This window comes from Neofelis nebulosa, chromosome 8 (assembly GCF_028018385.1).
Source record: "Neofelis nebulosa isolate mNeoNeb1 chromosome 8, mNeoNeb1.pri, whole genome shotgun sequence".
Taxonomy (NCBI): domain Eukaryota; kingdom Metazoa; phylum Chordata; class Mammalia; order Carnivora; family Felidae; genus Neofelis; species Neofelis nebulosa.
The window spans coordinates 17,222,119-17,238,803 of NC_080789.1; the positions used below are offsets into that span (position 1 = coordinate 17,222,119).

Here is a 16,685-nt window from a genome sequence, read left to right on the forward strand (position 1 = left end):
TACTGTGGCACAATTAAGGCATTCTAATATCTGATATGGGACATGAGAAAGTTTTATTCTGCCTAAATATTAAACACTTACACACTCTCATGGATATTCAGATAAAAATATGCAAAAAGCAAACAGAAACTTCAATCTTCACCACTTTTACTTTTATTCTATATTAGTGAAAAAATAAAAGACCCAAGATGGCTGGATTCTCATGGTCACATATCACTTGATTTTACACACAAAGTTTTCAATTTTGAAATCAGGTGTGTCACATCATGGAAATAGCAAAGATGTAAAAAAAAAAAAAAAAAAATTTTAATTTTTTTTCCACTTCAATAATGAGAAGGAATGGCAAGAAGAGGAGAAGAACCAAAGAAAAAGAAAACAGCAGTGACAGTAATAGGAAGTTAATTTATAGGAAAAAATCTGGAAGAACTTCCACAAATAGGTATTTATATGATGTGGAATTATGCAGTACTTCCATTTACTATGTTACTTATTTCTGGAATGCTTGGTTTTTGGGTTTTAAAAAATGCTTATTTTCAGAGAGAGAGGGAGCATGAGGGATGGGCAGAGAGGAGAGAGAATCTCAAGCAGGCTCCACGCTGTGGGCACAGAGCCCAAAGTGGAGCCCAATGCAGGGCTCAAACTCACAAACCATGAGATGATGGCCTGAGCCAAAATCAAGAGTTGGACGCTCAACCCACCCAGGTGCCCTGGGAATGCTTGGTTTTTAAAAATTCTTATAGTATTATTTTTATAATTATTACAAAGTACTGTAAAAATTACTATTTTTATAATCAGGAATAAAATACATTTTAGAATATCCAATTTTATCCAAAATCTTTTTCACCTACTCAAGTTGAAAAAAAAAGTTCCAAGTTCTTACCTTCTTACAAATGTCCAATAAAGATTTATAAAACTTTTTATCAATAGTCCGAAAAATTTGAAAATGCAGTACAAAGAGTCCACAAATTCCAACGTACTTGTCTCTCTGGTCAATTTCAGAAGGTTCTCCTTATAAAACAACAACATGTGAGAAAAATATACTTAATTCTACCTTCAAGGAAATGCAAACTTTATCAACACAAATTGAAAAAATGCATTTTACATTACCAAGTTTGGCTTCTACATTTGCAAAAATTGAGCGAATACTATGTGCAAATTCTTCAGCAAAAGTGCTATTTTTTGACACAGATACTCCTCCATTGAGAGAATCAAACTGCTGTTCTATACAGGCCTAAATAGGAAACATTTAAAGGGAAATTTAAACTTTCAATAAGTTATTAAACAGACTTAAATATACACCGTGTGACAAACTTCTACATTCATCATTTTAATCTCAGTAACACTGAGGCTCAAGTTTTTACCTTAATGTCATCTAATAACTAAATCCTTTTGAGTGAAAAATATGTACTTATGTACTTAAGTACCTAGTTAGTGAAATACAACTGAACCACAAATCCAAAATTCTACATGAAGAGGTATACACAGTGATGCTCAGTGACGTATGGAAGATGTATCTGATTAAGCACGGAAAACGTTTTATTATTTTACCATGCACTTTTAAGAGAATAGTGTATTTTTTCTGATGATTACTTTCGTAGCACTTTATTATAGCATGTATCAGAATGTCTCCTGGAAAAAGACTCAATGACAAAAAATCATCTTCTGAATCGAATATATCAGCTGTTAATTAGTATAAACAATAGTTGGGATCAATCTGTAAAATGTGTGATCCTCAGAATAGCATAATGTATAGATGTCAAATCATTATGTTGTATGCCTGAAACTAACATTATGTGTCAACTATATATCAATTTTTTATTGTCATTATGTAAAAATATGTTAAAAATAACCTTGAAGTAGATTTTAAATATAAATATATTGCAATTTCTAATAAATACTACCCAAAGCAATACTATCCAATAGAACTTTCTGTGATCATAGAAATGTTCTACATTTCTATGCTGACAGGATAGCTAGTCACAGACTAATTGTGGCTATTTTTCCCTCAGCTTTATTAAGATATTATTGATATACAACATGTAAGTTTGAAGTGTCTGCCGCAATGATTAGATTATATATATGCAGCTGTTAAGCACATGAAAGTGGTGGAGAAAGTGAAATTTTATTTCATTTTAATTAATTTAAACTTAAAATAGCTACTAAATAGTAGGAAGCTACCTGGACTACACAGACCCAAATTATATTCCCTGAGCCTAGGAAGAATTAAACATTCGTTCATTCATTTATGGGAGAGAGAGTACAAGCAAGGGAGGGGCACAAAGAAAGGGAGACACAGCATCTAAAGCAGGCTCCAGGCTCCGAGCTGTCAGCTCAAAGCCCAACACAGGGCTTGAACCCACGAAGGCAGGATCATGACCTGTGCCGAAGTCGGACGCCTAACCTACTGAGCCATCCAGGCGTCCCTAAACACACCCAAATCTAGAGTTTAACAACAAACACTAAAGTAACTGCTTAGATCTTAATCCTTGAATAGTTTTATCCTTCTACATAATTTAAAAAAAAAAAAACAAAACCCTCACCCCAAATACAACTAGTACCATTAATTTTGTTTGCTACTAGGTACTGAAATAATTACATTTAGTACACTGACAATGTTTTAAGCCAAACACTTCTAAAGAAAACATATTTCAGTGGTATGCTATCAAAGTGTCATACAGAGTTCTGAGCTGGATCAACTAATACAAGCCCATTTAGTATAGCCTGATAGAGCTGTCATACCTGAAATATCATTCCATCAAGTAACTGCCCTTCTAGCTTTAGCAAAAACTTTTCAAACGGCTTTAGCTTTTCTTCCTGAATTCCAAATTTTGAAGGATTGTGATGGACAGATTTCAGTAACCTTGTGGAAGATTAGGAGAAAGACCTTCAATTTTACTAATAATTCTTCAATTGAAAAATTTCCGAGAAATCAAAATTTTACATTTGTTTGATTGCTTGTTTGGCTCTACACATTTGAAAACCTGAACAAAAACAATGCTAAGATATTTAATTTTCTAATCATGGCTTTTTTATATCATCCTAAATTCAGGTGTCTGGTACTCTCTAGATACCAGATGAACTAAATAAAATCCCTGGACTTAAAGAAGTCTTAAGAATATACAATGAAATAAAACCAAGTTCAGGAAAACAACTGTCACTTGAACAGAACCCAAGAAAAAAATAACTCTGAGTTCTAAGGTACTCAAATTAACATTCTAATATACTTTAAGTATTAGGATGCTTTATATAAGTATACCATACTCTCAAACAAGCCCATCTGAAATTTAAAAATGGTTACTGTATGTCAGAATGGCTAACATTAACAACTCAAGCAACAACAGATGTCAGCGAGGATGTGGAGAAAGAGGATCTCTTTTGCATTGTTGGTGGAAATGCAAGCTGGTGCAACCACTCTGGAATGGAGGTTTCTCAAAAAAATTAAAAATAGAACTACCCTACGACCAGCAATTGCACTACTAGATATCTATCCAAAGGATACAGGTATGCAGTTTCGAAGGGGCACATGCACCCCAATGTTTATAGCAGCACTATCCACAATAGCCAAAGTCTGGAAAGAGCCCAAATGTCCTTCGACAGATGAATGGATAAAGATGTGGATAAAGATGTGGATAGAGCAGGTGTATATATATATATACATATATATATATGTACGTATATACGTATATATATATGTATACACGTACATATACACGTATATATACGTGCGTGTATATATATATGTATACACACACCCACACACACACAATGGAGTATTACTCAGCAACCAAAAAGAATGAAATCTTGCCATTTGCAACTACATGGATGGAACTAGAGGGTATTATGCTAAGCAAAATTAGAGAAAGACAAATAGCATATGACTTCACTCATATGAGGACTTTAAGAGACAAAACAGATGAACATAAGGGAAGGGAAACAAAAATAATATAAAAACAGGGGAGACAAAACAGAAGAGACTCATAAATATGGAGAACAAACTGAGGGTTACTGGAGGGGTTATGGGAGGGGGGATGGGCTAAACGGGTAAGGGGAATTAAGGAATCTACTCCTGAAATCATTGTTGCACCATATGCTAACCTGGATGTAAATTAAAAAGTAAATAAATTATTAATTAAAAAAATGGTTACTGTATTCATAGAAACATGTGACAGGAGATCCTTCTAAATATAGGTCTCTAGGTCTTTTAAAAGAGCTGCATCATTTACATTTGTTTCTTTTTTACTAACACGTTAACTATATAAAGAGAATATTTCAAACATTTAATTGGCTCACCTTTTGTACATAGTCCAGTGCTCTTTCAATGTGACATGATTATCAATAATTTCATCCAAGGTAAGCAAAACTGTTAGCAGCTCTCCCAAGTGCTCATACATAGTCTGTCAAAAAACCTTTAATGATTACCATTTAATCACTAGTTAGAAGTTAAGCTTCCTATGGATTTTTAAAGTTAAACACACTGGGCGAATTACTGAATTAAAGCAGTGGGTAAATCAGTTTATTAACGTACAGATGAAACTATTAATCCTCAGATGGAACAGTAAACCTTAGAGAAACGCTTTGCCCACTATTTCATCCTTAACTGGGATATTGCAGAATTATTTCACTCTCCAAAGAGACCACTTAGAGAATCTGCATTGGGCCACTACTGGGAAAAACTAAGAATTATACCGCTAGTGGGTCAATAATGCCTCATCAACTTCACAAATTAAAAAGAAGCAAAAAAAAATTTTTTTTCTGAAGAGTCTTGCTATAATTGTTGTACTCCCCCATCACACAAACTCCACAGTAAAATATAGTAAAAATTACAGTTTTACAGATCAAGTTAAATGACTTTTACCTGAAAATGAACTCCAGTTGTCTCTATAATTTTGGGTGCAATCCTGTAATAAAATAGCATCCAATTAAAAAAAAAAAAACTTTTTTAAGAAAAACACATAGCAGAAGCTCTTGGACTTTTAACATGTATTTAGCTTTATTTCAGCTATAGTCACTATAATTTATGGGGCCACACTCCACTTTTCTAAGAAGAGAACAAACATGTATACCGAGTCAGGGTTATCCTTGTCTATACCTAAACTCAAAGGGTAGGGAAATGACCATATGTGACCCATGAATAACCCTAGCCTTTAAACCTGAAGGATCAAGTTTGGGATGGAGGTGGAGAAATAGTGAAACTGATATTCATTTCTTTCTCAACTATTAGAATTTTTCAATTCCCAACCCAGAATCTTCGTTATCTTACCCAAACTGGCATTTGGAAACTAGTCAGGTTTATTTCTGAGTTCTCATTCCTACTGAAAAACAATGCATACAAACAACATGCCAAAGTCAAAAGCCCCAGGATAATTCAAATTTTACTTCCTAGACATCTCCTACTCAACAGTAAATAATTTAAGACAGTATTTATACATCAAAGCACATACAGATATTCCACAGGATAGAATATTTTAAAAATTAAACTCAGAATACAAATAAATTTCATCTCTTTTGGACAGGGGCATGGTGGTGGGGAGTTCTCTTTGAATTACACATCAGATACTGCAGATGTGTAGTCACGCTCTCATGCTCTCATGCCCCCCTGCCCTGAGGACAGCTGCAGTGAAAGAACAGAACATAAAGTAAACACCTAACTGCAGAGAAAAACGTGAGAATGAGAAACAGTTAACACAGTCTTCCAGTTCATAGCAACAGTTAAGATGCATTCTGGTATACTAAGAACAACAATGAATGGACCTGGTGATCAAAAGAACAGCATCTCAATTGCTATGGAATCTTATAGAATTCCTCTGGGTCTCAGATGCTTCTCATAATTGAGAACACTTTGTCATATACCTAAACAAAGTTCCTGTAAGATTATAATTAAATAGCAAATGGGAAAGTTTTTAAGTATAAAGAATTAATCAAATGTGAGATATTACTCTGTAGTACTAAGAACAGTAAGGGCTCTATGAAAATTTGATTATTCTTCTTGATTTAGAACAGTGGTTCTCAAACTTGCAAGATCAACTGAGTAAAACCAAAATCTTTTTCGGTGTAGATTCCCTGGCACCACTCCGCCAGATTCTGCAGTTGTAGAAACGTCCCATGTAATTCTAATAAGCCAGGAAACAATGTAAAGGAGAAATAATGGGAGAGAATTTGGCACGAGCTCTAATTCCATATTAGCCTTTTCTATATAATCAAATTTAAGTTTATTCTGTCAACATTCTTATTCAGAGAGATAACATCATTTACCATGGTAGAAATTGTCTTATTAACCTATGTATTATACACATCAAGTACTGTTCGAAACATCATGCATCTTCAAAAGATGCTGAATAAATGAATGAAAGAATAAGTAAACAAATGAAAAATTATTTCGGGTAACTGGCTAGTTTTAGAAAAACATTCCCTGCATCTCTATTATAAATGCACAAATATTTACAAAATCCATTACTTGTTACTGATATAGAGGGCAGCCAACTGATGGACTACATTCATCACCACTTCATAGCACCTCGTCACAAAACAAGATAGTTCCTGAAATGACAAGTTGAGTATATGTTACATAGTTGCTTTTTAAATGTCACCATTTCTCTATTTTATGGTAACAATGGTAAACAAAAACAAAACAGTTTTCCAGTAAAATTTCCAGTTAATCTGCAGACAGACAATTCCAAACATCCTTCAAGTAAGCAGTCCTTAACCCTTCTCCTGCATCCCAAAGTCATTTCTACTGCTTTGTCCCCACAGCATTTCATTCATACTTTTATTTTAAAGATTATACTTTAGTTACTCATGTAATTCTTAAATGACAGAGACTGTCTTATTCCTTCTTTAAGTATCCACTGTCCAGCATGGTGACTAACCCTCAAGTGCTTCTCAATAAAGTTCTGTCCCGTGAAGTGAATAAAAAAATGAACACCTGAACGAAGAAGCTCAAGAGCTGGCAATTTAGGAAGTAGGACAATGAGGGAAAGGCTCTCCAGAAGTCACTCTGAAATAACTTCAAATGCTTATGACCCTTAACCTCATCTATAAACAGATTTGGTACACAAATAGGGAAATACTACTGACTGCAGGCATATGTTTGTCATGAAAAAATTAATTTGCATCTACCATGTCCCATACCTTCTGAAAATTTCTTTTCAGAAGCTCTCAACGCTTAAACCTAAAAAAACAACTGGTATGCAAAAGTATTTAAAGCCTGATTAAATCTGTGGCTAAATTTTAAGTTCTACAAGGGCAGGAATTTCTGTTGGTTTTGTGCAATGCTGTATCCCCAGCACGAAGAACAGTTCCTAACATATGCTAGGGCTTATGAAACACTTGTTGAAGGTTTAAAATTTTAATTTTATGCAGCTGTCAATGAGATCCAAAAACAATTTTAAATGTTTGAAAACAAAAATAAATAATGCATTTCAATTTTACTTAAATAGCTCTAGTTTTAGGGGCGCCTATGTGGCTCAGTTAAGCGTCCAACTTTGGCTCAGGTCACGATCTCATGGTTCATGAGTTCGAGCCACGCGTCGGTCTCTGTGCTGACAGCTCAGAGCCTGGAGCCTGCTTCACATTCTGTGTCTCCCTCGCTCTCTGCCCCTCCCCCGCTTGCACTCTATCTCTCTCTCTCTCTCAAAAATAAACATTAAAAAAAATTTTTTTAAATAGCTCTAGTTTTACCTTTCTTATTAAACTTCTAAAAGTTCAATAAAAGCAAAGAACAGAAAATTCAGACAAATAGCACAAAATAAAAAAGGAAGAAACAAGTCTATTTAAATAATAGACTATTTAAATAAAATAGAATTAGCCAATTAAAAGACAGAGATCTTCAGATTTTCAGATCATGTAATAAAGCAAAATCCAGATACATGTGACTTTAAAGAATCACAACTCAAACATAACGATACTGAAAGGTTGAGAGAATATAAAAAAATAAATCAAGAAAATGTTAACTAAAACAGAGCTGGGACAGTGATAATATCAGACAAAATAGAGTTTGTTAGTATATCAGAGCTATAGTTTATAACACATACTTATGCAATCATATATTACATATGTAATAATTATAGTTAATCAGGGTTACCACACAAAAGATTCAACTTACAAAGAATGATTAACAATTTTAAACTTGTATGCACCATACAGAATATCCTGAAAATAAGAAATGTGAAATTTGATAAAACTAGACAGAGAAACTGACACATTCACTGGGGACCCTGCAAATTACATTTCTTAGACTCCTGTCAGAAGGTTTCCCATTAGGTTCTGTCAACAGGTGGCACTAAAAGGACACTAGAGGGCAGGAAAAGGACATTCTTTCTATTTCTTGCTTTTTCTTTTTTTAAGTTATTTGAGAGAGAGCATGAGAGAGAATCCCAAGTAGGCTCCATGCTGAGCCCAACGAGAGACTCAATCTCACCACGATGAGATCGTGACCTGAGCCAAAATCAAGAGCTGGATGCTTAACCAACTGAGCCACCCAGGCGCCCCTACTTCTTGCTGATTTTATCAATAAAACCCAGACAAGAGCAGTCCACCCCATCAACGGCAGTTTGCTCCAGCCTTCAGCTTCTTTCAGCACTACAGAACCAACCCCATGTTGCTGTCTCAGAGGTACCAGCCCACCAGGCAGCGCTGGTTCCTTCATAGATATGAGCACTAACTCCACAGGGCTCCTGCTCCAAACTCCCAGATTCTGGCAACCCCAACCCTTTCCCTTTTTTCCCTTGATGCAGAGGTGGTGTCTGCTTTCTCTGGATGACCTATCTTCTTTTCACTTTTTTAAATGCACTTTCAAGTTACTCAACATACAGGGTAGTGCTGGCTTCAGGAGTAGAACCCATCATCTCTTACATATGACACCCTGTGCTCATTCCAACAAGTGCCCTCCTTAATGCCCATCACCCACTTAACTCCTCACCCCCAGCAACCCTCGGTATGTTCTCCGTATTTAAGAGTCCCTTATGGTTTGCCTCCCTGTTTTTATCTTATTTTTCTTTCCCTTCCTCTATGTTCATCTGTTGTGTTTCTTAAATTCCACATGAGTGAAATCATGTATCTGTCTTTCTTATTTTGCTTAGCATAATACACTCTACTTCCATCCACATTGCTACAAATGGCAAGATGTCATTCTTTCTCACCTTCTTTTCTTTCAGCCCTCCAACTTTTATTTATTTTTAATGTTTATTATTTTTGAGAGAGACAGAGACAGAGAGCAAGCAGGGGAGGGGCAGAGAGAGAGGGAGACACAGAATCCGAAGCAGGCTCCAGGCTCTGAGCTGTCAGCACAGAGCCCAATGCGGGGCTCGAACTCACCAACCACGAGATATGACCTGAGCCGAAGTCAGACGCTCAACCGACTGAGACACCCAAGGACCCCAAAGTTTAAATTATTTTAAAAGGCATGGTGACAAATTGTCCACAAATGAAATTATGAAAGAAAGAAACAAACTTACTTTGATACCTGATTTCCATAAAATGCTATGAAAATCTTTCAGGAATTATGACCTCTTAACTATAATTCAATACCAACTAAGTGTCTTACTCTCACAGTACACGTTCTTAGCATTTGAACTCTTTTTTGAGTGTAATCTACCCAAACTTTAAGAAAAAAAAGAAAAAAACAGCAAAAAGTCAAAACTAGTTACCTGTAAAAATGAAATAAATCTTCCCATTTGAATTTGGCAATCACCTTCCACCATGCTGGAATCTGTAGCTTTAAAGGGCAACATAAAGAGTCATATTTCAATTTTTTAGTTTAAACTTAGTCAAGACCCAAAAAGAAAAATAAATACAACTTTTATTAGTATATCTTCTAAACTGCATACTATTGAAAACAGAATGTTTATACTGAAAAGAAAAATGAGACAATCATTAATGATTCAGTTAAAACAATCATCTGTTTCACTATTTAGTGAATTCAAGGAAAATCCTTATCTAGCCACAGTGCTTTGTAAGTTATAAAAATATCACAAATAGATTTTAGAGAATTTGCTGCTGCTTCATCACTCAGGCTTTTTCCATCTGCTTATGAAAACAAATAGACCAACAAAAAATCTGAATATTTCTTTTCTCACATTAATACATTATATAATCATGGTAGTCCTAGAATTGTCAACTTTTTGTTCATTTCAATGTCAAAAAGGCATTATGACATTACGATGTAAAATTTTAAAACTTACCTCCTTCTCCATAAAACAAGAGACCATTATAAAATTTAGTTTCAGCCTGTTTAAAAAAAAAAATAAAATAATTTTAAAGGTTGCTATTTTGTTTTTAAATTCCTAGGCTCTCTTAGTTATCCATATTTAATAATAATCAGAGGACTACATCACATACAAATTCACTTAAATTCAAAAACTGCTTACAAAACAGGTAAATTCAATTTATCTTTAGACCACCAAAGATATCATTAATACTCAAAGTTATCTCTTAATTTCTTTACCCTTGCCTTTGTCTTTTCTAACCATTCTAATTGTCCCACATCCTCCCACTAGTTCATGAGAAGAGAAAGCAACCGCATGGTATCAAAAGGGTACAGAAAAAAAGAGGAAGTTTACCAACTTCTACCAGAGTTTTAATGACCCATGGGTAAGGTAATACAAAGCATATTAAAAATCCAAAGTTTTTTTGTTTTTTGTTTTTTTTTTAAATCAGTTATTCTTGGGATGCCTGGCTGGATCAGTCAGTAGAGCATGCAACTCTTAATCGCAGGGTGGTGACTTCAAGCCCCATGCTGGGCATGGAGCTCACTTTAAAAAAAAAAAAAAAAAAAAAAAAAAAGGCTAAAAAGTCAATTATATCTAGAAAGCTAGTATATGTGGCAGATAACACAGACTCTGAAGGTATGCAGACCCAGACTCAAACAGTTACCACTAGTAAAATGTTAGGCAAGTGACATCCTCTTTAAGCTCATCTGTTTCCTCATCTATTCCTCATACTATCTGCCTTTCATTCTACGTATGAACAGGATTCCTATGGTGTCTGGTACACAGAAAGCACACTCAGTGAATGGTAATCACTATTATTAGTATTACTTTAAATAAACAATTCATTCAACATGCAATAAATCTTTATATACACTGTATATGTAAGCACATATTTGCTTTTATATCATGTTTTTAACATCTTAAGAGTACAAATAATTACCTCATACTTTAATTTCTTGATTTCACAACAAAGTGCAGCATAAACAGTAATGACTTTGTTCAAGACCTAGTTTCATGTGTAAAAACATAAAAAATATAAGTTATAGCAGATAACTAAACATTTCAAAAAAATAAGATTTTTAGGTTTAGAAATCTGTACCTTGTTTTCAGTCTTTATGAGTTCCAAAAGGGAAGACTGTTCATAAGGCAAAAGCTATAGTAACAGAGGGAAAGAACATTTCTTTTTAATTTGAAAAAAATCACTGAAATTTTGAATACACAAATTGAGTCTAGCCCTATCTATTCTATTCAAACTTGCGTTGAACCCTGTACTTAGCACTAACACCACACTAGATCAGGAGTGACTGCTAAGGGGCATAGGATTTCTTTTGAGGGTGTTGAAAATGCTCTAAAATTGAGTCTAGTGATACCTGCAGGATTCTGTGAATACACTAAAAAAACAAAGAATTATACAATATGTGAATTCCAAAAACTGTGAGATGTGTGAATTTCAAGAAAACTGTTACTGAAAAAGTCAATATGTAACTGAGGGCAGTGTCTAGTACATAACAAATGCTCAGTAAATGTTAATTATTAAGTGGTAACCGATTACAGTTTCAAAGATAAAACAAGACAGAATGATCTGAAAATGGAACAGAGCAGGAATGCCTCATTTTGTGCATTAAGAAATTACTCCCAAATTAAATTCTACTAAAACTAGTATTACACTATATGTTAACTAACTGGAATTTAAATAAAAAACTTAAAAAATAAACCAAAACAGCCAGTACTCCCACATTAAGATCCTCTAAATAGCATAAGGGGAAATGATGGAAATCTTCTATATTTTCATTACAGTTACATGGATATGGATGTTTGACAAAATTCACCGAACAGTATATTGTAAATCTATGTATTTCACTGCACATAAAATAATCTCAATAAGGAAAAAATAAAGCTTGAATATTTTATTCCAACCCTCTTCATTTTCTTGGTGAAAAACAAAGGCTACCTCAAAGAGGTTTGTGTCATTCATTCATTTAAAAAAAAAAAAAAAAACGAAAAAAAACCAACTGCATGGCTTAGAGATGAAGAAATTAACAATTTTTCCTCCAAGTTTCAGTTCTCTAGATTCCAAATAATAAAAACATACAGTTGAACTCTGAACAACACAGGTTTGAATTGTGTGAGTCCACTTACATGTGGATTCATTTTTTTATAAACACAGTACAGTACTGTCAATGCATTTTTCGTCATGATTTTCTTAATAACATTTTCTTTTCTCCAGCTTATTGTAAGAATATAATACATAATTCGTGTCAAGATATGTGTCAGACAAAATATGTGTCAATGAACTGTTTATGTTATTGGTAAGGCTTCTGGTCCACAGGAGGTGAAGTTTGGTGAGTCAAAAGTTATATGCAGATTTTCAATGACATGGGAAGTCAGTGCCCTTAACCCCCACATTGTTCAAGGGCCAACTGTATATTCCATTTTTTAAAATTACGTTTTCAAGATATAGTATGTCCTGAAAATACACACATAAATTAAAAATAAAACAAAATCAAACCTTTAATGCTATTGGATCAAGATTGAAATCCCAAACATCACCAATTGAATCATCCAATGCATCCTCAATTCTTCTCAGTTGAGATGTATATTCCTCAAGAAATTTCCCGTAATTCTTAAGTTGAACTTCAGCATGAATTTCTAAATTTAAATTTTAAAATAGTATGTAAGAAGTACAAGTAATGAATTACAGGACATTTACTTCAAATAATCTCAAAAGTCACAGCAAAGTACTTACTAAGCATTTTTAAATGTATTACTTTGGAATGTCTGGACGTCTTGAAAATAAAGTTTCAAAATTAAACAATAATTCAGCTTTTCATCTTTTCCAAATAGTAATTTTAAAAGCTGTGCATGTTATACAGTAATACCACATTTAAACTACAACTTTAAAGTACTATGAAAAATTTATTGTCCTATTTACCCCATAAATAATGTGAATAATGCCTTCAATAGCTCAACATCTTGATCCTATATTTTAGTCATAACTTTTTTGCAAAAAAAATAAATAAAGACCTGTATCAGGCGCAAAAATCTCTGTTGTCATAGAAGCAAAATTTAAAAAGGTAATTTTTAATTCTCTAGACTGTAAACTACTGTCTAAAAATACATCCAGGGGTGCCTAGGTGGCTCAGTCGGTTAAGCATTCAACTTCGGCTCAGGTCACAATCTCACAGTTCGTGTGCTCGAGCCCCACAAGGGGCTCTGTGCTGACAGCTCGGAGCCTGAGGCCTGCTTCAGATTCTGTGTCTTCATCTCTCCGCCCCTTCCACGCTCACAGTCTGTCTCTCTCAAAAATAAACATGAAAAAAAAATTTTTAAATACATCTAAATATTGTTTTTAAAAACGGTTTTAGACCTGCTCTATCATGTTATTTCTGTAACGCCCAAAATTCACCAAGATATTTTAATGACTTCACTATCATAATAAAGTTGGAAAAGCCAAATGAAGAACACTGAGTATAGAATATAGTGGTAATATTTACATAATTTACACAATAGATGACTCTAAGGGGTCAGTGGAATCAACTGGACAATAAAAGTATGTCGTCATCAAAATTAATACTAAAAGGAGATATTCTATCTTTTTTTTTTTTTTTAATTTTTTTTTTTCAACGTTTTTTATTTATTTTTGGGACAGAGAGAGACAGAGCATGAACGGGGGAGGGGCAGAGAGAGAGGGAGACACAGAATCGGAAACAGGCTCCAGGCTCCGAGCCATCAGCCCAGAGCCTGACGCGGGGCTCGAACTCACGGACCGCGAGATCGTGACCTGGCTGAAGTCGGACGCTTAATCGACTGCGCCACCCAGGCGCCCCTAAAAGGAGATATTCTATCTTATACATAAGAATTAATTACTTATTCCAAAGACAGCAAATCCAATTCAGTTTCTTTTATTGATGTGAATAACTATTCAGTCGTTGTCTTCTAAAAAAAAACTAAAATTTTTCTCTCAAATTAGCAATGCAAAGTAACTCTAAGATAAATTATGTTCTAAGGATAAAGACCTAGCTCTTCAATCTCCCTTATTTTACAACTAATGCTCAGAGCCTGAGATCTAGATCAGGAGGATCAGTTCCATTCACTGAGGTTCCTATCTCACTGCAGGAGTAACCTAGGCAATTCTAAAAGACGATCTAGATATGACTCATAAATTTAAAAACTGTGAGAGATTCTTGAAATCCCAAATACATGCCTAATTCTCAATTACATGCATTTAACCAGCAAATGAGTTCTTCATGACAATGCCAGAAAAGCATGGTGGCAGTTAGTCTGGGAATTCACAAAGCAATGGGCAACTGATAACCTGCAAGAACATTAAAGCTCCTTGCTGATAAAATAATCAATAGTTGTAAAATTAGTACAAAGTTATGATAAAAAGATTTGAAGAAATCCAGGGCGATTCCTCAAGAGTAAAATCCAAAAATGTATTTACATGCTCATCTCAACATTCTTTGTGTAATCTCTGCAGCCCTAATACTTTATACAGTTCCTAGGATGCAGAAAATGTCTGTTGACTGAATCCGATCATCCTACTCTCAGTTGAACCATTTTCAAACCTAGCAATATATTTTCATTACAGTTTTTTGAAGATACTAGAGTAAGGGACCTCTGTCCATAAAACCTCATACATGACAAGGCGCAGTTCACTTTATAACAGTAAATACAAAATCCTCTCCACAAAAAAAGTTGAAGGACTTTGTCATTACCACCAAGATTTTTTTTTTATGCTGCATAAGAGCTCCTAACTTATGGAATGTTTTATGAAAAACTGCAAACCATTTATGAATTGAGCTCATGCTTCTTACTTAATTACATGTAAGTTGGTACACATGATTTTTTTCTTGGTAAAGTTAGGCAGGGTTCACGTGTAATTTTTAAAAATTACATTCACCTTTTGGGAAAACTGCATTAAGAAACAAATTCACAAGCGGGAGGTCTCAATCCCTCGTATCACTTAAACAGATTAACAGCACTACAGATAAGAAGCATTACCAATTTGAATTAATCTTAAGTAGAGTGTGACTAAAATAATTATTTGGTCTCTACCTTTGGTTTTGGGGGTTGGACTTTCAAGTTAGAAACGAAACGACTCGATTTTATGAAATATAAATTGCTTAATTTTTGCAACCTTTGTAGGTGCAACGGAAGCTACAGAACATCTCTGAAAAACGCTACTTGTAAATAAAAGGCACGGAAGGAGGTAAACTGGCACTCGCTCGTTTATTTTTTCCGCGTGAAGAGTGCTTTTCCGCTGTCTTCTACGCTGTAGGAACATGCAGAAAAAATCCTCAAACTTCCAAAAGTTGATTGGAAGAAAAGTAGAAAAACAGGAAAGCGAAAACAGGAACCCGGACTTCACTCAGCCCGTTCTAGAACTGCACACTCCGCACATGTGGCGAAAGCCCCGAGAGGCCAGAGGCAGGGCCAGCCTCGGCTCCCCGGGCTGCTGGGCCTCCCTGGACGCACCCCGCCCGGCCCTGAGTAGCGGAGAGGGGACGCCGCTGCCCCGGGCGCCACGGGCTCCTCGGGAGAGCCACCGCCCCGGACGCTGAGCCCTGACCCGGCCGGCCTGACCCACCGCCGCTGGAGCCCCAACCCCAAAAGTAACGCCGGAGGGCGCGTCCCTCTCACACTTCAAGGGGCAGCAAGTGTCCCGAACTGGACGGCTGCGCGGCGACCACGACGCAGAGCCCTCCCGCAGGAGCGCCGCCGGTGGGGGGCTGAGGCGGGCCGGCGAGCATCCACCCGCAGCCCTTGCCCTGCCGCTCCCTTACTCTGTGAGCCGTCGTCAACGCGGTCGAACTCCCAGTCTGGGGACAGAGTCTCCACCGCCATCACCCCGGCGCCTCCCACAGTCACAGCCCCAACCACACTGGGCGACCGAGGCAGCCTCACCCGGGCGGCTGTCGAGGCACGTGACTTCCGGCCCCGGCCCCGCCCCCGCTCGCGAGGGCAGGCCCGGCTCAAGGCCCTATGGGCCGCGGGGGCTGCTGGGAAAGCGAGTCGTCCGCGGCGGCCGGAGGCTGCCGCTGCGGCGGCGGTGCTCGAGGCGTCCTGCGGTCGGGACTTGGTCCTCACCGCCGTTCGCTTCACATCTGAAGACACATCCGTGCCTTTGACTTTTCCCTGGTGTCTCCAGGTCATTTTTAATACCTGGGGAGTTGCTCCATCAGTCTAGCCTAAGAAGGGCAAAATTGACGCACTAGTGGCTTAACAGGAGGGCGTGGTCCTCGAGGATGTCGCTGTCCAGGTGCTTCTCACAAGAAGCACAAATTGCCAATGCCCTCCCTGTCCACCCCCACCCCCCCATCAGAGTTCTTGCCGCTCTCCTCTTGCAAGTCCTGTGCTGATTGATCTTGAGAAGAAAAAACGGTGTGTGAGAGGAGTTACTTCGCGAACACCCCAGCGAGGCATTTTACTACTCTGCTTACCTTGCGCTAACCTATCCCGCGTCCCCTCTTCTTAAAA

At 36.5% G+C, this 16,685-nt stretch overlaps 1 protein-coding gene across 3 annotated transcripts in view; it reads right to left on the reverse strand.

Annotated features, from left to right (window-relative positions):
* The window catches only part of WASHC4 (WASH complex subunit 4), a 59,578-nt gene extending 43,444 nt beyond the window's left edge, over nt 1-16,134 (reverse strand). For 2 of the 3 annotated variants that reach the window (XM_058741545.1, XM_058741546.1), the window contains exons 1-12: nt 15,992-16,134; nt 12,715-12,854; nt 11,305-11,358; nt 11,146-11,211; nt 10,179-10,224; nt 9,645-9,712; nt 6,455-6,537; nt 4,856-4,898; nt 4,291-4,394; nt 2,740-2,860; nt 1,108-1,231; nt 881-1,008 (exon numbers count right to left, since the gene is read on the reverse strand). In XM_058741545.1, the coding sequence (XP_058597528.1) occupies nt 881-1,008; nt 1,108-1,231; nt 2,740-2,860; nt 4,291-4,394; nt 4,856-4,898; nt 6,455-6,537; nt 9,645-9,712; nt 10,179-10,224; nt 11,146-11,211; nt 11,305-11,358; nt 12,715-12,854; nt 15,992-16,052 (1,038 nt within the window). In that variant the 5' untranslated portion in view covers nt 16,053-16,134. The remainder of the gene's footprint in view (nt 1-880; nt 1,009-1,107; nt 1,232-2,739; nt 2,861-4,290; nt 4,395-4,855; nt 4,899-6,454; nt 6,538-9,644; nt 9,713-10,178; nt 10,225-11,145; nt 11,212-11,304; nt 11,359-12,714; nt 12,855-15,991) is intronic. The other variant, XM_058741544.1, reaches the window with a different exon arrangement.
* Nucleotides 16,135-16,685: the final 551 nt, after the last annotated feature.